Source organism: Triturus cristatus, chromosome 4_1 (assembly GCF_964204655.1).
Source record: "Triturus cristatus chromosome 4_1, aTriCri1.1, whole genome shotgun sequence".
Lineage (NCBI taxonomy): Eukaryota > Metazoa > Chordata > Amphibia > Caudata > Salamandridae > Triturus > Triturus cristatus.
In genome coordinates this window covers 557045142-557067988 of record NC_140585.1, presented here as the reverse complement: position 1 = coordinate 557067988, position 22847 = coordinate 557045142, and the positions used below count along the sequence as shown (strand labels likewise).

Here is a 22847-nt window from a genome sequence, read left to right as displayed (position 1 = left end):
TTTTTTGGGGTACTGTGGAATTCAAAGATCGCATGATACCTGGAAAGATTTATGTATCAGTGGAGGGAGACTCAATAATAAGCTGGATTCATCAACGTGATCTCTATGTGTTCCTAGACTCAACTGCTAATCCCTCTGTGTGCGTAAAAGATGTTCCATCTGTTTTTTTTTTGGTTTTTTTAAATCGTTTTATTTCATTTTCTGAGTACAGCACAATATATCGAAGTAACATATAATTTACAGCTGAGGAGAAAAAGAAAAAAAATCAATCTGCGTTGTATTTAACAATAAAAAGACCAATCAAGAACAAAATTATATTATTTAGATTTCCTTAATATGTCCAACACAAAATACTATGGTCCAGTATGACTCAGCGTTAACTTCCAGTTGTAGATGGGAGCCCATATTTGTCTGCCGAGTATTTTTGCTCTCTTGCCCTTCTTTTCATAAATTCCCCTCTCAAGATTAAATACTGAGAGGAGCCGAGCAAGCCAAAGCTGGAATGTTGGGGCAGCTTGGTCGAGCCAAGCCGAAGCTACACAGATTTGTTACACTGCCATGGCGAGAAAAAGAAACCGGTAAAATACAATTTGAGTCTGGGGTTATCCACCACGAGAAGCATCAAGGCTGATGTTAACTTGACTTTAATACCCAGGGTGGACTCAAGAAATGTAGAGATGGAAATTTTCAATATATCTAGGCGAGGGCAAATAGAAAACATATGGGCTAGATCGGCATTTAAAGAATTACACCGCGGACATCTAATGCCCTCCTGCCCCCCCATTGTGAAATCTTTGCGGGGGTATAATATAAGGAAAAGAGTGTTTTATAATGCTGAGCCTGAAGCCCCGCGGAGCATAAAACAGTCTGACCCAAAACTAAGGATTGGGTAAAATTGTCTATATCAGTCCCCAGCCTCTCTTCCCATTTTTTGCTATGTTTTTCTAAATCATCCGATTTAGATGCTAACAATTCGCTATAGATTCCCTTAATAATAAAGCCGTCCCCGCTACTTATGACGTCCATGATTTTAAGACTTCCAAATCCATTAGAACCACCCAGCTTTTTACTTAAAAATCTTCTAATTTGCAGATATTAAAAAAAAATCCTAGTATCAATGCTAAATTTGTCCTGAATTTCCTTAAATTGATAGAATCCGCCCTAACTTGTTAAATCCCCAATTCTCATAAGACCATGTTCAGCACAGCTAAACATAATTTGATCCGAGACAATTTCTGGCAACGAATGGTTGCCAAATAACTGAGTAGTGAAATTCATTCGACCCAAACCAGTCTTCTTCTTAAAGGCATTCCAGATTTTAAAAGCTGCCAGCAAAGTTTTGAATTTGGTTCTCTTAAAATAGCTGGACTCGCTAAAATTCAAAAAGCAATTTTCTGCGTCTACCCCCAAAAGTAACCTATATACGTCTGGGATCCTAAATTCAATAGCAGGATCTTCATGTTTACCACCAAGCATCTGTTCCATCTGTTTGTAGTGTCATGGGTGGATGTGATGTTTGGTGGATGAATTTCCAGATGTTTTCTGAGAAGAGCTTGGGTGTCTGAAGAACTATGTACATGAGATTAGACTTTAAGACAATGCTCATCCAATTGTGGACAGTTAGGAGTATGCCTTTGGCAGTCAAAGATAGTATGAAGGAAGAGTTGGACAGGTTGATTACTGGAGGGAAAATTAAAGAGGTGGAAGCATCTGATTGGCTTGCACCAGTGGTGATAGCCCGCAAGGCCAAAGGTGATGCAAGGTTATGAGCTGATTTGATAGAACTGAACAAGGCTGTGATTGTGTACCATTCCACCCCCCTATCCAACATCAGTGAAATGTTGTGTTTGCTTAATGGTGAGAAACATTTTTCTTCTTTGGAACTCAGGCCGGCAAACCATCAAAATTTGGTGACTGACTCTTAGCAAGACTTGACGTCTTTTGCCTCGCCCTATTGAACATTTACGTTTTTGTGGATGCTCTTTGGACTTATATCAGCGGCTTCAGTGTTCCAGAGGGCGATAGAAAGGGTATTGAAGGGAGTGATGGGCGTCAAGGTATATCAAGACGATATACTAGTTTTATGGTCCAATATAAGAGGACACAATAATAAACTGCGTGAGGTACTTGGAAACTTGCAGAAGGCAGGTCTCACGTTAAAGCAAAAAAAAATTAAGTTCAATGTACCTGAGATAGAGTATTTAGGACACATAGGGCCATATGTAGGTAATTTCTACTTACCGATTCCTAAATACCAAATTTTACCGATACGGTATTTAGGAATCGGTAAATAGAATGCAGGTAAAAAAAAAAACGGTAAATTTTACCGATTCGGTAATATTTGTTATTACAGATTCGGTATTTACCGAATCGGTAATAAGGCATACCTTCCCATTCATTCCTATGGGCCTGGAGGCCCATAGGAATGAATGGGAAGCCATTCACTATTACCGATTCGGTAAATACCGAATCGGTAATAGGGGAAGCATATTCAAGGGTGGCAGGGTGTCACATTGACACCCTGTTGCACCCCTGAATCGTGCATGTGTCCACATGTGGCGCACATACATGCCTTAAGGGCATGTATGTCTGCCACATGGCACTTTTAAAAAAGCACATAATTGCTTTTGAAAAGGTATTCGGTATTTACCATCAACTTGTAGTTGGTGGTAAATAACGAATCCTTAAACCACAAATGCACTCACTTGAGTGCTCCGTACATAGGATTTAAGGATTCGGTAATTTACCGATTCGGTATTTTACCGATTTCTTAAAATACCGAACGGTAAATTACCGAATCCTTAAAACCTGCCTCCTACATTAGAAAGGGCTAAATACCGGTCGGTAACGGGAAAATTACCGATTTTCGGCCGTTACCGACCTGTATTTAGCTATCTACATATAGCCCCAAATCTCTGGATCGTGGATTAGGCCAAAGAAAGGTTTAGTAGACACCATTAAGTGTTTGTCTTCGCCTAAATGCAAAGAAGAACTTGTGACATTTTTTGGAATGGCGGAATTTTACAACAAGCTTGTACCAAACTTCGCTGAGAAATCAGTTCTCCTTAGATCTGTGTTAAAAAAAGGGAGAAGAATTTTTGTAGAGTGACGGTTGTGAAAAGGAGTTTAGGGATGTGATACTTGGATTGGAGGAGGACTCTGATTTAGGAAGCTTTGATACCAGGGATGATGTCATAGTTATGTCAGATGCCAGCTCCAAAGGGTTGGGGGCTGTTTTGTTGCAGAGGTCCGAGGATGTTTTTTAGAACTATTTTATTTCTGTCTCGTGGATTGCGGGGTGCTGAACTTAATTATTCAGTTATAGAGAAGGAAGCTCTTGGTGTATTTTGGGCTGGGAGGAAGTTGAGAAAGTTTCTATGGGGACGTACATTTAAGATAAAGACAGATCATAAGCCCCTCAAAGAATTTTTTGGGAAAAAGGGGATTGATCAAATTTCAAGTCGCACTAGATGGGTGGTTGCGCGTTTGAGTTTGTACTCACACATGTACCTGGGGCAAGTATTTTGCAAGCTGAATGTCTTTCAAGGTTGCAAGGCGCTCCGAATACTGATGAAGTGTTGGAAGAAGCCGACTTTGGTGGGGAAAAGTTTGATAAAGAGGTAAAGGTTTGTGTCATCACTGAGGGTATTGTACAGGAAGAAGAGTGGAAAAGAATGGTGCAAGATGAGGAGTGTTTAAAGTATGTTGTGAGAGGGGTTTTTTTAGAGATGGTCAAGCAAGAATAGGTGTGCCCTGGGATACTGGGAAGTGTGTGATGAGTTATCAGCGATGGATGGTGTACTTTTGAGAGGGAGCAAACTAGGACCACCACTGGGTTTGAGAGATAGACTGGTCAAGAGTGCTCATGCTAGTCACTAGGGAATAAAAAAAACTAAAGAAAGAATCAGGCAGGGCTATTGGTGACCGTCCATGGACTTAATGATTGAAAGACAGGTAGGTAATTGCATAGAATGCGTGGAATGGGACATGATGTTAAAGTGCAGGACACAACCCATGACGATCAGTGAGCAAGCGTCGGGTCCTTGGATTGACATTGCTCTGGACATACTTGGGCCAGTAAAAGTAGATTTGCATGACAAATATGTGTTGGTATGTCTGGATGGTGATGTATCTTAGGTTACAGAACCTTTGGATTGTTCTGTAACCAAGGGTGCGGAGATGATTGGGAAGACTGTGAGCAAGCGATTGGAGGCTGCTCACAGCTTGTGCTGTGGATGAGGTCTCTGTGTAAAAAAGTCTATACTGAAATAAAGGACTTCAAAACTGCCTTGTGTTGATCGTGGTGATTTAACAGTAAGCTTTCCAGCAAGCCAGAGATACTTCATTAAAGACCCAAACCCAGTTGTGCAGCCTCGAGAGTCTGATTATTCAGTCTATTTGGACTTCTTCGCAAGAACTTGCTCACAACTGAACAAGTAAATGTGATAGAACTTTACCTATCTGAGACAGAAGGAAATCTAAGAAGTATGCATAACAGACCTTTGAGAACTAAGAAACACAGAACACAAAAAAATGCAAATCAAGTTTTTGCCAGCGACACACCTCTCTTTTGGAATACACTTTCAGTAAACTTGAGATGCTCTAAATCTCCACTCCAGTTCCGAAACAAAAGCAGAAAATGCTTCTTTACAACATGTTTTGGAGTCATTTCAGAAAAGCCCCAAAACTATTCAGTCTTCTTTCTCAGTTTTTTTTACTCAGTTTCTATGCCTTTGTCTTCGCTCTCTTCCCTTACACCCCCTTCCCATCTTTGCCCTACCTCGCCTCCCTTTAACTATTTGTTAGTATATCATAACATAATCTAGGTCATAGACCAATATTCATTTCAGATACCCAAGTTCCTGGTCTTTTTTTCCCTCCATATACGGCTATTTCTTGTCACTGTCTATTTTCAGTTTACTCTTTTCTCTACTCTACACTGTCATTCCTCTGAACACCCTATGGTAGTATTACTCTTATTGGAAGTGCTGCTCAAATTTCCATTGACTTTATAGCACATACTCCTTTGGCTGGTTACACTTTTTTCAATATTATTTTCTCGTTCATTTTGAAAGTGGCATGGGTCACTGTTTTATTCAAATATAATGAGCGCTGATACCTTTGTTAACCGCATTCTATTTGAGTGCAAAAGTAAAATAACCTTCCATTCTTTCCCATATTCAAAACAGCTTTGAATGCTTAACTTCCTTATCACAAAGACACAATGACAGCTAATCCCCCCATCCTCCACCTGTTCAGAGCAGATGCCAGTTGTATATTTGTGTCAAACGCCACATTCATGGAGATACTACAGTGTTTACATCTGGGCAGAAAACTTACAGCCATTCTAATCTCTATGAAGGAGTCATCTGATGAAGTGTTCAGTTTGAGCTGCAACTCCGAAATCATGCCAAGAAGATCTTTCTTCTCCGCTTGAAGTTTTGTCAATTGCGTCTTCAACTGTTCATTTTCTTCACTGAAATCATTCTGGGAAAGAATGATGTCATGTGTGCCCTACAAAAAAGGAAAGCATGCTTATTAAAATACTGTAAGAATGTTACCACTCTTCGATAACTTGTATACTATGCACCAGGGAGAGATCCTTAGTTAGGTTTTATTTCTGTACGACGGTACATGTGCAGTGCTAGGGATAGTATATTTCTCTTTTTCTTAGCTCGAGTTCCCTGCCAACAGGGGCCATACTAAAACCTAAAGTGTGTTTTGGTAGATCACATCTTATTTTCTGGTATATGTCGTGGGCTGAGGGTGTTCTGCTAAGAGGGAGGGTTGAAGGTCAAGTTTCAAGCCCACATTATTTATAATATATCGAAGAACCCTCACAACAAATATTCTCAACACCTGGTCTCAGAACACATCCTATGATTACTTGCTCCCAAAGATGCAGGAGAGTGTCACTAGCACAAGGAAGCAGGGTCGTCACAGTATAGAGGTGCAACCCGAACATATTGTGGTCCTCAACATGGGTTTGAGAGATGGGCAGAGTCAGGGAAAAGTCAGGACTGGTGGCCTTGTAGTGCCAGTAGTAGGCATTGGAGGCTGTGTGTGTAAGCAGCATGCAAAATACAAACATTAAGAGGCTCTTTCTGTGCTGCCTGGCTGGAGAAGATTGCTTCCGTACTCCATTAGGGACTACATGCCCCAGACACCAAAGAGCAATTTCAGATAGGTGGACAAAGGATCCAAGTCTGAATCCAGTGTGGAATCTAATGAAGTAGCTGTGAGGCAATAGGCTGGGGAAAGAGTGTCTTGAAGACTTTCTGTTTTTTACCTTCTGACTGAACAGAGATTTTATGCACAAACAAGGATACCTAGTGGATAGCGAGTGCATTTCACCAGCGGATAAGAACAATTAGGTTGGCCAACATATTAGTAATGATACTTGATGGTTCATTATAGAAAGTATTTTAGTAGTGAAAACTACTCTGTGGCACTGTAATACATTGGTGTGCAGTGCATCAACATTTGAGTTTTTTTTAAACCATCTGCGAAGTTACTAAAAGACTGAGTTGTGAAGATGCTGAGCATAAACATTGCTGAGCATTGAGTCCACTATCAGACTGAACCTTGTTAAATGTATGAGCAAAAAAAAGGAACAAATTATTTTACTGAGATGTAATAACAATCCAATCTCAACACCACAATTAGCAGGGCAATAGCCACTGCATCTTCCTAGCAAAGCGATTCTGAAGTAAAGAGATTGGTGAAAGTCTTTGAAGCAAGAGACTGAAAACCGTTATTGTGTCACGCCCAGCAAAGTGATGTGAAGAAAACGTGTAAAATCCTGCATTCTCAAAATCATTGGTAAATGCAGACAGATGAAGGAAGTCATCCTTTATACAGATATAGATTGTTTGCATGTACATTGTATATACTGGTTTCTACCTTCAGACATAGTCACTTTTGGAGTTCACATTCCTCCTCCGGGGCAACAGGGCTTCAGGAGGTGGAATACCTTTTCTACGACGTCCCGCTGAAACATATTTGCTGCTGCAGAAAAGTTGAGAGCAGGAGTAGTCTGAATCACTGGCCCAGCAGCAACGCACCTTCATCGAATTGACTTGCACGTCTGCACCAGGCACAAGTCTTGAAAAAGTTTCCAGGGTTTTAGGGTTAGACCAGTGGAGTACACAGACACCAGCCAAGGTTTCCAGGACCGCCGCAACAGCACTTGCGGTTCAGGACTCACAGAAAGCACCAGCAGGATCCAGGGCAGGTCCGGTAGAAACTGGTCAGCTAGGCTCCTCCAGGAAAGTAGGCTTCTTGTCCCTGTAGCTTAACAGACGGTCACCCAACTGAGACTTGCAGTCAACTTATTAGTCCTGGGCACAAGTGGAATTCTCCTCACGGATAATTGCAGGTAATAGCAGGTCTTCCAGAGGTCCAGCAGTGTTCTGAAGAGTGCCCAAAGGTGCCATATTTATGCCTGGCACTAACCTGTGGGTGAGGGTGACTCCTTGTCTCTCCCAAGCCAATAGGGAAAAAGTTGCTAGGGACAACCCTATCCACTTTTGCAGCAGTTCCCATGTGCCCAGATTGTCTCTCTCTACCTAAACCCAACATGGCAGCACCTTTGCTCCCTTGTGCAGAGCTTCCGTGCCCACCCTTGAGGAGTGGCCAGGGAAATGAGCAAATCCTTCCCTGTGATCACTCAAAACTGGTCTGGGGGCAGCTCCTCTCCCACGGGGATTAGTGCCCGGATGGATAGTTAGATGAAAGAGAGGAAGGTCCAGTGCAATCTACAGCTGTCAGTGACACGGTAGCAGTCTTTGGAAGATATGCAAGGGGCTAGGCATACCCCTAAGGCCATCCTGTCAGTGGAAGGTCAACTTCTCCCCACATCCAAAGTATTGTCTGGGTGCCAGTTTACACCTTATCAAGAAGCCATTCAGCTAATGGGCAACAGGTGGTAGCCCAGGCAAATACACTTCTAAAGACTTTAGGCAGGCTAAAAGGTAACTTTATAAAAGTACCTTTTGTAAAATATTTGTGACAAACCCAACTTTACATTGGTAATACATTTTTTAAGAAGTGCAAGAATTAGCTTTTTTATCTCGTTCCTCGAAGGAGATAATGTTATTTCATTTAAATGTTATCTTTCAAATCTTTCTTCTGGAACAGCTAACCGGTCTATAGTAAAAATGACTTATTAGGCCTTTTCACTATGGGGAAATTTTTTCCATTCAACTTTTACATGTCCTGCCTTTAACTATCATACATCCTGCCTTATAGGCACTTAAGGTTTACTTAGAAGTGACTTATTTAAAAGGAGGGTTTAGGCCTGTCAAAAGAGATGATTTTGACAAACCGAATTGGCAGTTTAACCCTGTACAGCCAGGTTACTGGTAGCAGGCCTGCAGTCATGTTTTAGTTGTGTCACAGTATGTGCTGCAGTCCACTAAAGTCCAAAATCCAGCAATAAAATCTAGCATATAATCGGGGCATTTTCCTGCAGTTCTATTCTGCACAGCACACATCTTTTTGTTAAACTGACAAACTTCCAAGGAAGCACAAATCTCTACACTTCCAAAATATCTTAATAACTCCGTTCAGAGGCAAGCAGACATCCTACCTTGCATGCTCCATGCCAAAATCAAAACAATGCTGTCAAAAGCCCACTATTCAAGTGAAAACAAAAAATCCCCAATTCATTAAAAAATAGATCTTTTTCTCTTACGTAAAGAAGGCAAACTGTCCAGAAAAGATGTTGGAAAAAGACTTGTCAAGAGACCAGATTGCGCTCTTTATTTATGACCATGGCTAAAGAACTTACTCGAAAATCAGAATTTGCACTTGAAACCCTATATTTTAATCATATTACCCTTACGTCTATACCCTTCGCACCTACACCTCAAACCCTTGAATCCCACTCATACCCCTAAATAACCAGCCCTTAATCACTACGCCCCTAACCCTTTAACCCCAGATAGCCATATACCAGCAAACCCACAATCCTGTACCCTAAACTCTTCGCCCTATAGATTTAAACCCTAGCCTCTACATCCATACCCTTCACCCCTTAACCCTGAACACAAATCCTTAACCTCAAATCCTAACATCTACAACCATATACCCTTAACCCTAACTCCTACTCCATACTATTAACTTCTATACCTGTAACCTAAACCTATAACCATTAATTCCCAATCCTTAACATATTGGTGTACAACCCATATACTTCAAACCCATAGCCATGCACCTAAAACCCTTAACCCTATACCCCTTCACAAACTCTTAACCCTTATACTCTATGTCTTAAATCCAAACCATCAACCTCTTTCAAAATATTTTGGGAACAAACACTAGGAAGTGTTCCTTTTGACTAGAGTACAAGTTCCATCGGGGTCCATTGGCACATATGTTACCGCATTAAAGGTACTGGCTTCATGGCGTCCGAGTAGCAGCCGCTTAGCATCGCCTCGCCGGTCCGGCCCCAAAAACTAAAGACTGACCTGTTTTCAGAGACCGAAAGCATGCCGTGCAGTGATATGGAGATTTGATCCGATAAACGCCATAAGAAATTGCAGTACCCGCCGCAGGACAGCGATCCGAAATCCATCACTGCGCCGGGGCCGGCACGGCTGCAGAGTGGTAACACGCATGACGATCGCAACACGTACAGGCAGCCGAACTCCGGCATCTCCGCTCAGCGCCCTGCGGCCACTCTCAACGTGCTGCATCCCACTGAGACCATCGGTGCTCTAAAGCTTCCTGACGACGGCAGTAAACTCCGCTCCAAAGAAGAATCACCGCTTCAGGGGTCAATACTGGATACTTTGTTTCCTGGTTTCTCGCTACATTTGCTGCAAACAAGTAAGGATGTCGGGCGAGGGGGGAAAAGTCTAAAAGTCAAAAATCAAAACAATCAAACATCGGCCCCTGTAATGACTAAGGTTACACAGTTTAATCGTCCAGAAACAAGGAGGCTGAAAAACAAGGCCAGAGCGAGTGACAAAGTTAAGAAAAATGACACAAAATAAAAGCACAAAACTCTTGGCCACTGCCCTAACCCATCACTCTCAGCCCTTAATCTCAAATATGTTTAGCCCAATAGAGGCGGGAAGTCAGCATAATGAGTCCGTGGAAAAAACGAAATCACCTGTATTACCCAAGTCAGTGACATCTGTAACAGTTGGCAGGGGTATTCCGAATTCTGCTGCCCCCTCACCACTGATTCCTGCAACAATGGTAGAGATCATACAACCAGCAGATGCTCCCTTAGCCGTTACTCCGACCCCGGATTCAAAATCCTTTACTCCTGAACTTAATGCAAATCAATTGTCACAAGAAAATACGAATCAGAGCTTTATGAGACTGGTATATCCATCTCCAGCGAAGGGGAAGACAACAGAGATAACATGATTGGGGAAGTAGTACGGACTCAGCAACCCTATGGCAATCGGCCGCGCGAAAAAAGAAATCAGAGAAGAAAAAGGAGAGAAAAAGTCAAAATGGCCATAAAAGTGGTTAAACTACCGATCAAAGCAGCAACCCCGAGCTTAGATGGGACTGCTCATCTTCCCAGTTTGCGAACCCAGCAGACCGCACCGTACGGTCAGAAGGCAATCTCTCAGCAATGACTAACTCGGGTAGCTGGAAATCCAGAAATTCTGAAGAACCAACCCTTTCTGAAGTCTTACTTTCAATCAAGGGCTTTCAAGAAGAGGTCAAACTGGACAATAGAAAAAAATCGGCAAGCCACACAAACATTGCAAGGTTCAATTAGGTAAGTGGGCCGAACCTGCACCTAAATTACAGATAGAATGTCGTCGGTTGAGGTGCGCACTGAAAATCTAGAAAAAGATGTTTCCTTACTGAAAGAACAAACAGAGACGCACTATGGTATTATTAAAGATTTAATGGCCAAGATTTAAGAACAGGAGAATCGGATGAGACGCAACAATCTTCGCATCCTTGGGCTGGAAGGGAACGACCCTAGGGCATATATAATATCTATAATATCACTTTTTAAAGGTGCATTTACGGAGATGCAATCCTGGGTCTGGGATAAGGAAATACAGCGTGCTCACCGATTTCCTCTGACACTTTCGAAACGGCCTGTCTTTCAGGATCAATACCCCCGTGCAATTCCAGTTTATTTTGGATACTTCCTTCTACGGCAAGCTCTTTTTGACTCAGCCAGGCCTACTAGTAAGAAGGAATTCAATGGTGTCACCTTTTTCGCAAGGCCAGACTTTGCACATGCTACTGTAGAGCGACGATGGAGACTGCGGCAATTATTTACACCGTTTCAACAAATTGGGGCCACAGTGTATTTGCAAAATCCTGCACGTCTAAAAATTATTTTTAATAGGGTCACTCGTAGTTTTATCCCCGAAGTTCAGGCTCAAACCTACCTGCAAGAAATCACAGATACAAGAAAAGTCAGAAACAAGGTTTAATAGCTATGATTTCAATGCTCTAGGCCCACATTAAATGTAATAACTTGGTGAGATTACAAAACAAGTAGATTAAGATAGATATTGAAGTTTAGGGCACAGGCCGGACCGGTGGGGGATGCGGGATTCCGCCCCCTCAGATGCCCTCATCCTGGTTCCCTGAACCAGGTAGCCTCAGTGGTTGGTGGTGGGTGGGGTTCTTGGGGGTGGGGGTTGGTGGGGGTCGGGGTTGGCACAAGTAGGAATGTCTTGAACAGGTCGAACATGTTTTTGCAATTTGTTTCATGGCTTTTGGTATAGGAAGTTTTTTCTTTAGTCTTAATGAGTAAGCTACGCATTGCAACGATTATGTTTGCGGTCTTAATGATCCGAAGAAACGACGCAACACTGCCGTAGCTCTTAGATTACTTATGGCGGATATTTTATGTATAGAGGAAACTCATATTGAGAGAACTCAGATCCATCTGTTAGATTCGCTTGGCTACAAAGTGGTTGGGGCTATAACACAAGGCGCCATGGTACGCGGGGTGGCAATATTGTCCACAAAACGATCAATTCAATTTATACGTACACTAACTGATCAATATGGGAGGTGGGTTATTACGGAGTGTCGCCGGGAGAATGGGGATCCACTTACGATTTGTACTGTATATGGTAGGAATGTAGATAACCCTGCAATTTTTTAAGCTATGAATAATGAAGTGGCCATATGGCCGCTGCCTTTAATTATTTGTGGTGACTTCAATATCAATTTGCCTTCTAATAAGAACATAGCTTCTGATAAAAACTGGGTATATTATGGGCGGAAACCAAAAGTTTTTAAAGCCTTAAGAACATTATGTAAAGAACAGGCTTTTACAGATATTTGGCATACACAACATCCCACTGACACCGGCTATACCTTTCACTACTTCCCACACAATAAAATGGTTAGATTAGACTTTATCTTTGTATCTCATTCAATTCTTCATTCATGTTCAATTGAAAAAACCCCACGTATAGTGTCAGACCACAATCCCTTAGTTGTTGAAATAAAAGGGGGCATCGGGATTCCTAGAAAATTAAACAACTGGACCTTGGATCGATCCCTGCTTTTAAATGATGAATATTGCAAATATATCAGACACTGGATTCCACAATTTATTAAAGATAACTTAGACAGCACCTGGATCGAATCAGTTTAGGATGCGTTAAATCCATCAAAAAGAGGCGAGACTTTGAGCTTTTTGCTTTCTTTAAATAGAGAAAAGCGCCAACTTATGGATAAATTACAGACCCAATTAGCTGCCGCTGAGGAAAATCTAATATCTGCTCTTAGGGACGATATTGACCCGGAGGATGCTTTAGCCAGTGTAATCTCAGCAAAATCATCGGTCATGGCGCAAATTGCCAAGAAAGCGGCTGACAGATTATCAATTTGGCGGGAAGAAGCATATGAATGCAGTGAACAGGTTGGGCATCATCTTGCAATATGGGCAAGACAAAAAAGCACTAGGAATATCATAACAGCTATTAAAGATTAAAACACAAAAAATAATCTCAGATCCAGAGGGCATCCGACAAGTGTTTTTTTCATTTTATCAAGCCTTACATCAGGAAACTAGTGTTGCACATGCAAATGATATTTCAGCATATCTCAATTCAATTCCATGGGTGCAATTAGCTCAAGATGATCAGGTTCTACTTGAGGAGCCTCCCCAATGGATAAATGCCCTCCTTTGTATAAATAGTCTTCCTAATGGGAAAGCTACTGGACTGGACAATATCCCAGCAGAATTTTATTTAAAAAATTTTACCGAACTGAAAGAGGTTATGCTCTGTTTATTTGTGCATGTATTTAAGGGGGGGAGACCACCTGGAACATGGTCACAAGCAAAAATTATTATAAATCTGCTCTCATACCTGCCTCATACCATCCCATAACCTTGATAAACGTTGATAGCAAAATCTATTAAAAAATACTAGCGCTTCGCTTAGCCGGGGTAATACATAGAGTAATATCACCCTGGCAACACGGATTCATCCCGCGACGTGGCACAATAGATCATATTCGGCGCACTATCTCATTGTTTGACGCCGCTCATATTTCTAGGGATCCAATTGCACTTATCTTACTTGATGCTGAGAAGGCCTTTGACAGGGTCTCCTGGTCTTTTTTGTGGGAGACCCTGCCCAGGGTCGGCCTCGGCCAGGGCTTTATACAGGCATTGAAGATGTTATACACCCAACCAACTGCTCAGCTATTTTTAAATGGCACATTAACAGATACATTTAAAATAACTAGAGGTACTCGCCAGGGATGCCTGAGCTCACCACTATTATTTGCATCATATATAGATCCTTTTTTACGACGGTTGGAAGCTAATCAAAAAATGTGCGCTATTATTTTTCATAATTGGGAAACAAAAATCCTGACTTACGCCAATGACATTGCCCTGGTAACAGCAAATCCTGGAAGATCTATGGAGGAGGTTGAATTTGAGGCAGAAAAATTTGTTTTTTTATCTGGGTACTCCCTCAACAAAACTAAAACTCAGATCATTTGCAAATATTTTAGTATGGGAGGCGATATTCGACAAGTTGATAAGGCCATATACCGTGGGGTCGATATTGTGGCTAACGTCAAAGCAATTGTGGACAGAAATATAGACCCGTTAATAAATAAAATCAAACCTGAATTATTTCGATTACATAATCTACACCTCTCAATAATTGGGCGATGCAACCTAATCAAAATGCTCTTTTTTCCAAAATGTCTTTACTTGTTAAGAGCCATTCCGCTAGAATTCAGTGCCAGCTGCTTGAAAAAGATTGAGATCCTAGAAGAGCTTATAAATATCTTTCCTTACCCAAGGAAAGGGGGGGCATCTCCCTACCAAATATTAACTTTACTATTGAGCAACAACTCTTTTGCATAACCTTACTCTTTTTTCCGATACACCAACTGATAATCGGTCAGGGGATATACCAACCCCCAATAGAACTTATAATGGGCAGAGATGCTTGGAGATGGCTAGGAAAATTTTTCAATGATTCTCATTACAAGAAGGTTAGTTTCAAGACTTTAATTGCTGGATTCAAGACCATGAAAGCCGCTCGTAAAATAGTAGGCCTGTGTCGCTTGAATTATTACACCCCGATCTATAATAATTCTAACCTGCCCGAAATTTTCAAAGACCCAACAATTAAAAAATGGCTAAATAAAGGCTTGGTTAAAATTGATGATTTTTTTTCTTCTTCATCCGAGATAGATTCATTTGAAAAGCTTAAAGAAATGTATGGATTAGACTGGAGGGACTTTTTTAAATATTTGCAAATACGGGATTTCTTAAAGAAAAAATGCAGTGGCCCATTAGGATTTATAAGTAATTCTATTATCAATGACCTGAGAAAGAAACATTTAACCATTGGCAATGTATATAATTCTTTTAATTTGCTAATGTATGATGATTTGAATACACGGGCCAGGAAATGGGAATCGGATATTGCGATACCAGAGGACTTGTTTTTTCATTCAATCGGATTATCACAAACTGGCACATGCATCAAAAAAGACTTTTGCGATTCCTTAATTGCGATTTTTAAGGAATCGCAATTAAGGAATTGCAAAAGCCTATGCATGTAAGAATCGCTATAAAAATAGCGATTCCTACAAATTCCTTAATTGCGACTCGCAAATTGCGAGTCGCAATTAAGGAATGCCGTCCCATTCATTTCTATGGGCCTCCAGGCCCATAGGAATGAATTGGAGATTGCATGAGCAATTTGCGAGTACCAGTAGGTACTCGCAAATTGCTCATGCAATTTCAAGGGTGCAAGGGTGTCAAAATGACACCCTATTGCACCCCTGAAATTGATCTGTGCACATATGTTGCACACACACATGCTCTAAGGGCATGTGTGTGCGCAACATGAAACTTTGAAAAATGCACAAAAGTGCATTTTTCAAAGTTTTTGCAAATTACCATGAAGTTCAACTTCATGGTAATTTGCTCCCCCTATTAGCAAAATCGCTAATTTTTTCACTTTCACGCATTGCATTTAAGGAATCTCAATTTGGGATTCCTTAAATGCAATCGCAATTTAAGGAATCGCAATTTAGAGATTCCTTATATTGCGATTTTTGCATTTGGGATGATGCATCCCAAATGCAAAAATACCGGTCGCAAAGAGGCAGATTCTGAGAATCTGCCCGTTTGCAACCGGTTTTTACATTGATGCATGTGCCTGAAAGTGTGTTAATTCCGGCGCGGCTTCAAGCCCAATACTACAAAACCTGCTTCTCCCTTTATTATACCCCGAAAAAGATCGCAAAATGGGCGACAGGGAAAGGGACTTTTTGTCCCCGATGCTCTCTTCATCAGGCAGATCTTAATCACATGTTTGCCTCTTGTGACATATTAAGAAACCTGAAATCAGAAATCGCAAACTTTATGAAAGAAGTGTTAGGAAGAGATATATATCGCTCCCCTTCTTTGATCTGTCTCGGGGTGGATAAGGCGAGACAGGAGAAACCGGGAGAACAATTGTTTTTTATAGGTATGGCGATATACCGACTTTGCGTTGCCTCGGCTTGGTTAGATCTATCCCCACCTGGTTATCATCAATGGCTAACCTGATTAGTGGCAAACTATAATTTCGAAAAAACTATTTATGAAAAAAGAGGAATACGATCCTGTGCAAAAGGGTTAAAGATTTGAGAACCATTAATTAGATGGCTTGAGAGATAGAAGGTGAAACCCCTTTTTCTTTTTCACATCAACCTGTGCTAACCCTCTGGGGCGGTAGGGGTGGGAGGGTGGGTTTAAATTAATAAAATTGTGCATGAGACATTTTAAGTTGATTCAACATGGCTTCTTCTTTGTCTACACTATTTTATTTTTTATTTTTCTCTGCTAGCTCTAGATCGGCACCACAGAGTTAACAGAATGTGTTACAGTACTTGTTGTCTTTATGTTTAATTCTTTTTTTTTTCAATGACATGAACGAAATTGAAGTACTGCAGTACTGTATTGTAATTTTCTCAATCATGCACTAATAATTATTTTTTTTAAAAAGAAGTGTTCCTTTTTTTTAAGTATATATTGTTAGAGCTAACAATTGAGATGTCTGTGGAAAGAAGGGATGTTTTCGATAATTCGATTAGAGGGCCGACTCTCCATTTCCTCAAGCCAAATTTTACTAATCCGATGTCTGGGATAAGTCTCTCAAACTTAAATGTGTTTCACCGGGCAAAATACTAGTGTTTTGGGATAGATCCTTGAACTCCAACCGTTGGAGTGCCTCTCTTTTACTGACTTTTGAAAATACTGCCAAGTCCTTTAGATGGTCATGTTACGTGGTCATTAAGCACTCAAAGCAAACTTACACTTGTGTCCATCTCTCAATATGCAAATTGATAAGAAGCAGCTAGAAGTCCCTTATGACTCAAATATCAAGCAGAGATGATCAGAGCTGTGCTCTCTTCAGAGGCCTGACTTTACCATCCTATTGTGAAGCCTCTTTCATCGAGGAATGCATTTTGTTTGTACTGTAGTTTTGCTCTGCACCAGGGAGAGGGTGAATGAGAGGTTGCAGTGTTGGGAAACAACACAGAAGGTGAAAGTGGTTTTCAGTTTGAGGGAAGAGTTTTGAGAAGCCTGGTGATGACTGCATGTTTGAGTCATGATGACTCGGGGTTCCTCCCAAAAAGATTTTAGTTATGAAGGTGATGCCCACGGTCGGTGAAATAGCTAAGTCGATGGTAACAGATTCTGGAAAGTGGTCAAATGGAAAAGCAGATTAGAAATTCTGCTTCGGAATTAAACCTTTTTTCGATAAGAACTAAACAAGGGATGTAGAAAGTTATTTAGAACGTGTCTCACATAGTGAGTAGGCCAGCAGCTTGGTTATTGTTAATAATCTTTTGCACAATTTGTCTTTCGGACACAAAGAAACGGTCAAGGGTGTATTAAAGATCTTGCGAAGCTGCTATAAACTATAAGGCACAGTTATTACAAATTACTGAAGCAGCAATACGAGGAGAACTGTACAGTCTTTTCTGTAGAGATTTCCTAAATACATTTTACACAATAATCCAGCCTACACTCATTATACTTTCAAATATGTCTTCTTGGGTCTGATGTGGAAGTAGTGAAAGGAACTTCTATAAAGATTATTATAGTAACTCTTGTTACTGCGTAACACTGTTTTTTTGGGGGGCTTTTCCTATGTAAAACTAAGCTTCTGTAACTGATGTCATTTTGTATCTCGCTAATCCTCATGTAAAGCACTCTGATATCTCTGGGTCTAGCCAGCGCTATATAGAACTCTGAAAATAAATAAAATACATTATTCATCAATCATGAGGAAATCATATGATCGTCAGCATTCATATTTATCTTGATGACTTGCTGGAGTCTGCTACTGTTTTACATCTATTGTTTTACTAGGCAAACCATGAGGTCATCAACAAAACACTGCAAACAGTTGTGCGTTTGTTTGGTGCGTCTGGTAAAATAAGATAAAGATATTGTTCTTCGAAATCAACTAAGCAAACCAAATTAAAGAAATGTTGCTGGTTACCAGAGAGAATAGAAGAAGCCAGGATTGTCTTCTGTCACAACCTTATTGTTGAAAATGGCTCTAGAACAAGGCAATGAAACAAAACACACACGGGCTATAAATAGGATTTATGGCCAAAAGTTGCAAAACCAGTAAAAAAACATCAAAGGATAATCCACAAAAATGCTAGGCCTTGAAGTAATATTTATTTTTGTGGATGAAAAGCTTTAGCTTTAAAAACATCACAGGTTTTACAACCCAAAAAATTCAAGTACTAATGTACAAAGAATGAAGTGCATGTCAGAAATGACTATCCAACTCACAAAATACAAATTGTGACTGATGGGAAATCGGAAGATCAAGGGAGCCTGAAAGAACACCCATTCCTTCTGAGTTTCAAAGAAATGCATCAATGGCTTAAAATCGCAATGGTGTTGCAAATCGTTGATGAGACAGTGTCTCCCTAAATAGGATTATAACCCACTTGCAAAGTGGCAAAGTTTGCTGAACGTGAGTTTTGGACAATGGTAGGAGCAGACATTTGTCTAAGGCAGCAGTTCTTAATCTGAGGCCCGTTATGGCTACATTCGGGGTCCACAACTGTTAGGAAAATTAAATACTGAAACATTTTAAATTTGAAAACTCTATGTAAATGTGATGGAATTTGAAACTGGTGATAAAAATACATAGTTTTATTTGTTAAAGCAGCACAAGTAAAGCAAATGGAATCTAGTATCGACAATTGGTAGACTCATTTGAAGCACTGGTGTGTGCTGACAAAAAACAGAGTATGCATTAGTGGCAAAAAAAACAAAGTGATATGCTAGATACTACCAGATAGCTTAGCCTTTTAGAAATTAAACTATATTTTGAAAAGGTCAAACATTGCCATTAAAATTTAAAATTTTATTTTTTTGTTTGTGAATGTATTATTTTATAATTTGTTTATTTGTTTGATGTTTGCTTGTTTCTGTATTTTTGTGTATTGTTTTGAGGTTCAAATTGTAGAGATTAAGACAAGGTGGCTAGCTTCCAGGAGAGATTCAGTGCGGGTCTATAGATGTCAAAACATTAAGAATCACTGGTCTAGGGGACCAGTCAATTCTTCCCTTGATGTCATTCACCGCATGCAGCCCCTTTCCCTTTAATGTTGGCATTCAGTAAAGTTGAATGCAGTGATAGAGGTCTCCTGTTCCTCGCATTCATAGCCATTGCTACAGGTAGACCCGAAGGAGCTACGAGCAGAGTGCAAATGGAAGTGCTGGAATAAAGAAAAATGTGTTTGAATTGAAGAGATTTTATAATATCACGCAATGATCAGAATTGCATGATTCAAAGAAATTGGGGGTAGGTAGAATACTAGAACAAATTAAATCCAATTATAATAATATCAATGCAGAGGCATGAACTCATTAATTATCAGAGTTGTACTTTGATGTACAATTGAAACATGACAGAAGATAAGGCACATGTTGGGAAATTGTAAGTAAAACAAATTAAATAAAAAATTATGAAAGAGGCCTTTGAGGTATGTCGGGGAAATGGAGCCCTTGGGCCAAACGGTATCCCTGTTTCAATACTTAAGACCAAATTGGAGTTTTGGAAATGACAATTGTGTTGTCTTTACAACTCTATTCTGGAGACAGCTACAATCCTGAATGATAGAGGGCAATCTTCCATTCAATACATAAGGGAAACTCTCAAGAGCCGAAAAATCTACAGAACATCCATATTTGATGCAAAAATGTTTGCATATTTCCTCCTATCCGAATTAGAAGAATGGTTGACAGAGAAGGATATCTTACCCATGTATGAGACTGGCTTTCGGAAGGGTTCTGAAATAATCAGCAATATCACAACAATCAATTTAGTGGCTGAGAAGACAACTGACAGTGGCATGTCACTCAATGCATGCTAAATGGAATTCAGTGCAGCTTTTGACACAGTAAATAGATCACTACTTTGGGGGAAATTAAGCACATGGGGTATTCCAGAACCACTCTTAACAGCCCTTCCGCTATTCCATACGAACACCTGGGTGCGGACGAGGACAGGTAATGGCACATCAGAAATTCTGAAAAACTTCACTGACAATAGCCTTAAGCAAGGTTGAGCACTAGCACCATTTCTTTTTCATTTATACACAGCTGACCCAACACCAACAAGAAGACAAGAGCCTTTTTCCCCAAACTGAAGGTCGCTCACGTACCAGCCCTTCAATATGCCTTTGATACACTTCGACCATGCCCCTATCAGCTTGTCATGTTCATTAACTTTAATGCATGAGTAAAATGTTGCCAACGATTTAATACTGAATTTGAACAAAATCAAAATAGTGCCCTTCTGTAATTCTAAGTCAACTTGTAAATAGTTGATTGGAGGAGAAAATATAGAACAGTCAACTCCTACCAATCCTTGGGTGTCTGGCAAAACAACACTAGGGCCAACTTTTGAAGTTTCAAAGATGACAGCTGTATATCGAACTTAACAATCCATCCAGAGAATCGATACTGGAGCTGTATAAAGATAAACTTTTCCCAGCCATTATGTATTGCTCCTTCTTGCATGGAGCAAAATTTCACAAAGATTTGAAAAAGGTTACGTTGACAGCGGTTGAAGAGGTCTTTGGCCATTCGAAATGAACTCTGTTCAGTCTACTAGGGCTAGAGTTCAGGCATGGTAATTGTGCTAGGATGACTGACCTACGATTTGTCAAGTATTATTTTCGGTTATAAAAAAAGGCTGCCATTGGAACTCTAAAGAATATGGTATGGAAGGAGCTTTGTGATACTCAAAGAGTTCACACAGCAAATAGCATTGCAAACCTTTTCAGAATTCTTAATAGTCTGGAACTGAATGAGGAATGAAACAGCAATGGAAATTACAACTCCTTTTAGAATAAATTGCTAAAGAGGCAGAAATAAGAAACTGGTTTTTGGAAAATGTGGATTAACTATAAAAAGTAAGAAGAGTGAGCTCTTGTTGCGGTCATTTATCTTTTTTATAGCACAGAATTAATGTGAAAGCTAATTTTAAACTATCTGCCTGCATGAAATATATGAGAATTAGGCTCCAACTTCTACCTGTAGCAGGCCTGCAAGTCAGTTAGAAATGAGTGTCCTTTGTTGCAAAGTTTGCAAAGGTTGTGAATTTAAGTATGAATCCTCTCCCCGCAATATATTTGTTTGTTCATTCTTAATATATCTTCGTAAAAGATTCTTAAGACCTTGGTTTTTTAGTTTGGGGCTCCGTACAATAAAAGAAGCTACTGAGGCTTGCGTGGTGGGCAAAGATATACAACTAATTTGCAGATTAACCAAGTATTTCAGTTAGTCATTGGAGAACTTGAAAATTTTACTGTAAGACTACATAACCAGGAATGTAGGGAAGGAAATATTTATCCAACAAAGGCATACATGTTCTGCAAACAACAGAATTCTGCAGTAATGCTAACCTGCAGAGGCCTTAATTTTCTAAATATTTCATGAGAGCTTAGAACAAACATGCCCTGGAAGGAAACTACACAATTTCACTGTGTTAAAGTATAAACTGATTTTTAGTACCAGATCTAATTGTTCTGACAACTTAAATATTTTAATTCCTACTTGGATTAATTTTGGGGCGGTAGTTTAAAGGTCTAGCATGCCATAAAATGTGTGTTAAAAGTAATCAGGGCTTTGAACATGAAATAAAGGCATTTTTATTTAGTTGCAAAAGGAGGGCACTGCCATCATCATTCTTCAATCTTGTCAATGTACTTGAATTTTCTATGAAATATTTTTTTAGGAGAAACCTCTTAATGCATCAAAGCAAAATCAAGTAACAAAAACAAAAGACCTTATGTACTTCAGACGTTGTTTCTCAGCCATGTGAACTGAAACTATTATGTGCACTAGAGTTTCTTGGAAATTAATATTTGAAAAAATATTTTCCAATGTTCTTTTAATTCGACCTAGACAGTTGTTGCTCTTTCAGAACTGTATTACTGATTGTATAAAGGTCTGATCATATAAACTGGTTAATCTAATTTGTTTTGCCAGTGGTTTCTAACCATACTGCAAAGCATTCCCCGGCGGAAGCAATGAGGCTAGAAGGAACACAGAGTACAGAGGAGGCAGAAGTAACACAGGGGACCTAGGAAGGGGCAGAAGTAACACAGGAGCAAAGGTGGGGGTGGTAATACATAGAACACTGGTGGGGAAAGCAACACAGAGGGTGTGCGGGGAAGTGAGAGCAAAGTGTAGCAATGAGGGGTGCAAACGGGTGAAAGAGAGAAAGCAACATAGGCTAGAGATAAAAACACTGGAGTGCAGAGGAGGAAAATAAATACAACTGGGGGACAGCTGAAAAAACATGCCCTCTTGTAGAATGCTTAAACAGAAAACAAAAAGATGGCGCTGGAAAGGTGATCAGTGAAAGTAGACACTCAGGTGCCGATTACGATCCTGTAAAATAATTCCCCGTACGACTCGTATCCGGTCTTTTTACCGTACGAATCGTACAAGTGCCATACAAACTGACAACTACGATTCGCATGGGAAAAAGTCCATACGAATCGCATTGGGAATAATTCCCCACACGTCCCCGGGTCGGAAAATGTGCCCGACACGTCTCCGGACGAATTACCGTACAAATGTGAAAAGTGAAGTCCGACCGCGGAAGTACGGTCCATCCCGTGCGTCCGATGTTACAACCGGATGGGAAAAGCACCGTCCGCACCGAACTCCCATAGCAACCATGGAGACATGTGCCCGCATACGCGCCCAACACTCCCCCCAGCCCCCGCATGTACGCGCCAAACCACCCCCCCAGCCCTCCTATGTACGAGTCGAACCCCCACCCGTGTATGTACATCCGTGTACGTACGAGTCGAACCCCCACCCGTGT

General features: G+C 40.4%; 1 protein-coding gene across 2 annotated transcripts in view; it reads right to left on the bottom strand.

Annotated features, from left to right (window-relative positions):
- OPTN (optineurin) overlaps positions 1–22847 on the bottom strand; it is a 522442-nt gene that overhangs the window by 313086 nt on the left and 186509 nt on the right. For both annotated transcript variants that reach the window (XR_014981292.1, XM_085652875.1), the window contains exon 4: positions 5341–5514. Coding sequence is in view for 1 of the 2 variants with exons in the window: in XM_085652875.1 (XP_085509001.1) it covers positions 5341–5514 (174 nt within the window). In the remaining variant the exon portion in view is untranslated. The remainder of the gene's footprint in view (positions 1–5340; positions 5515–22847) is intronic.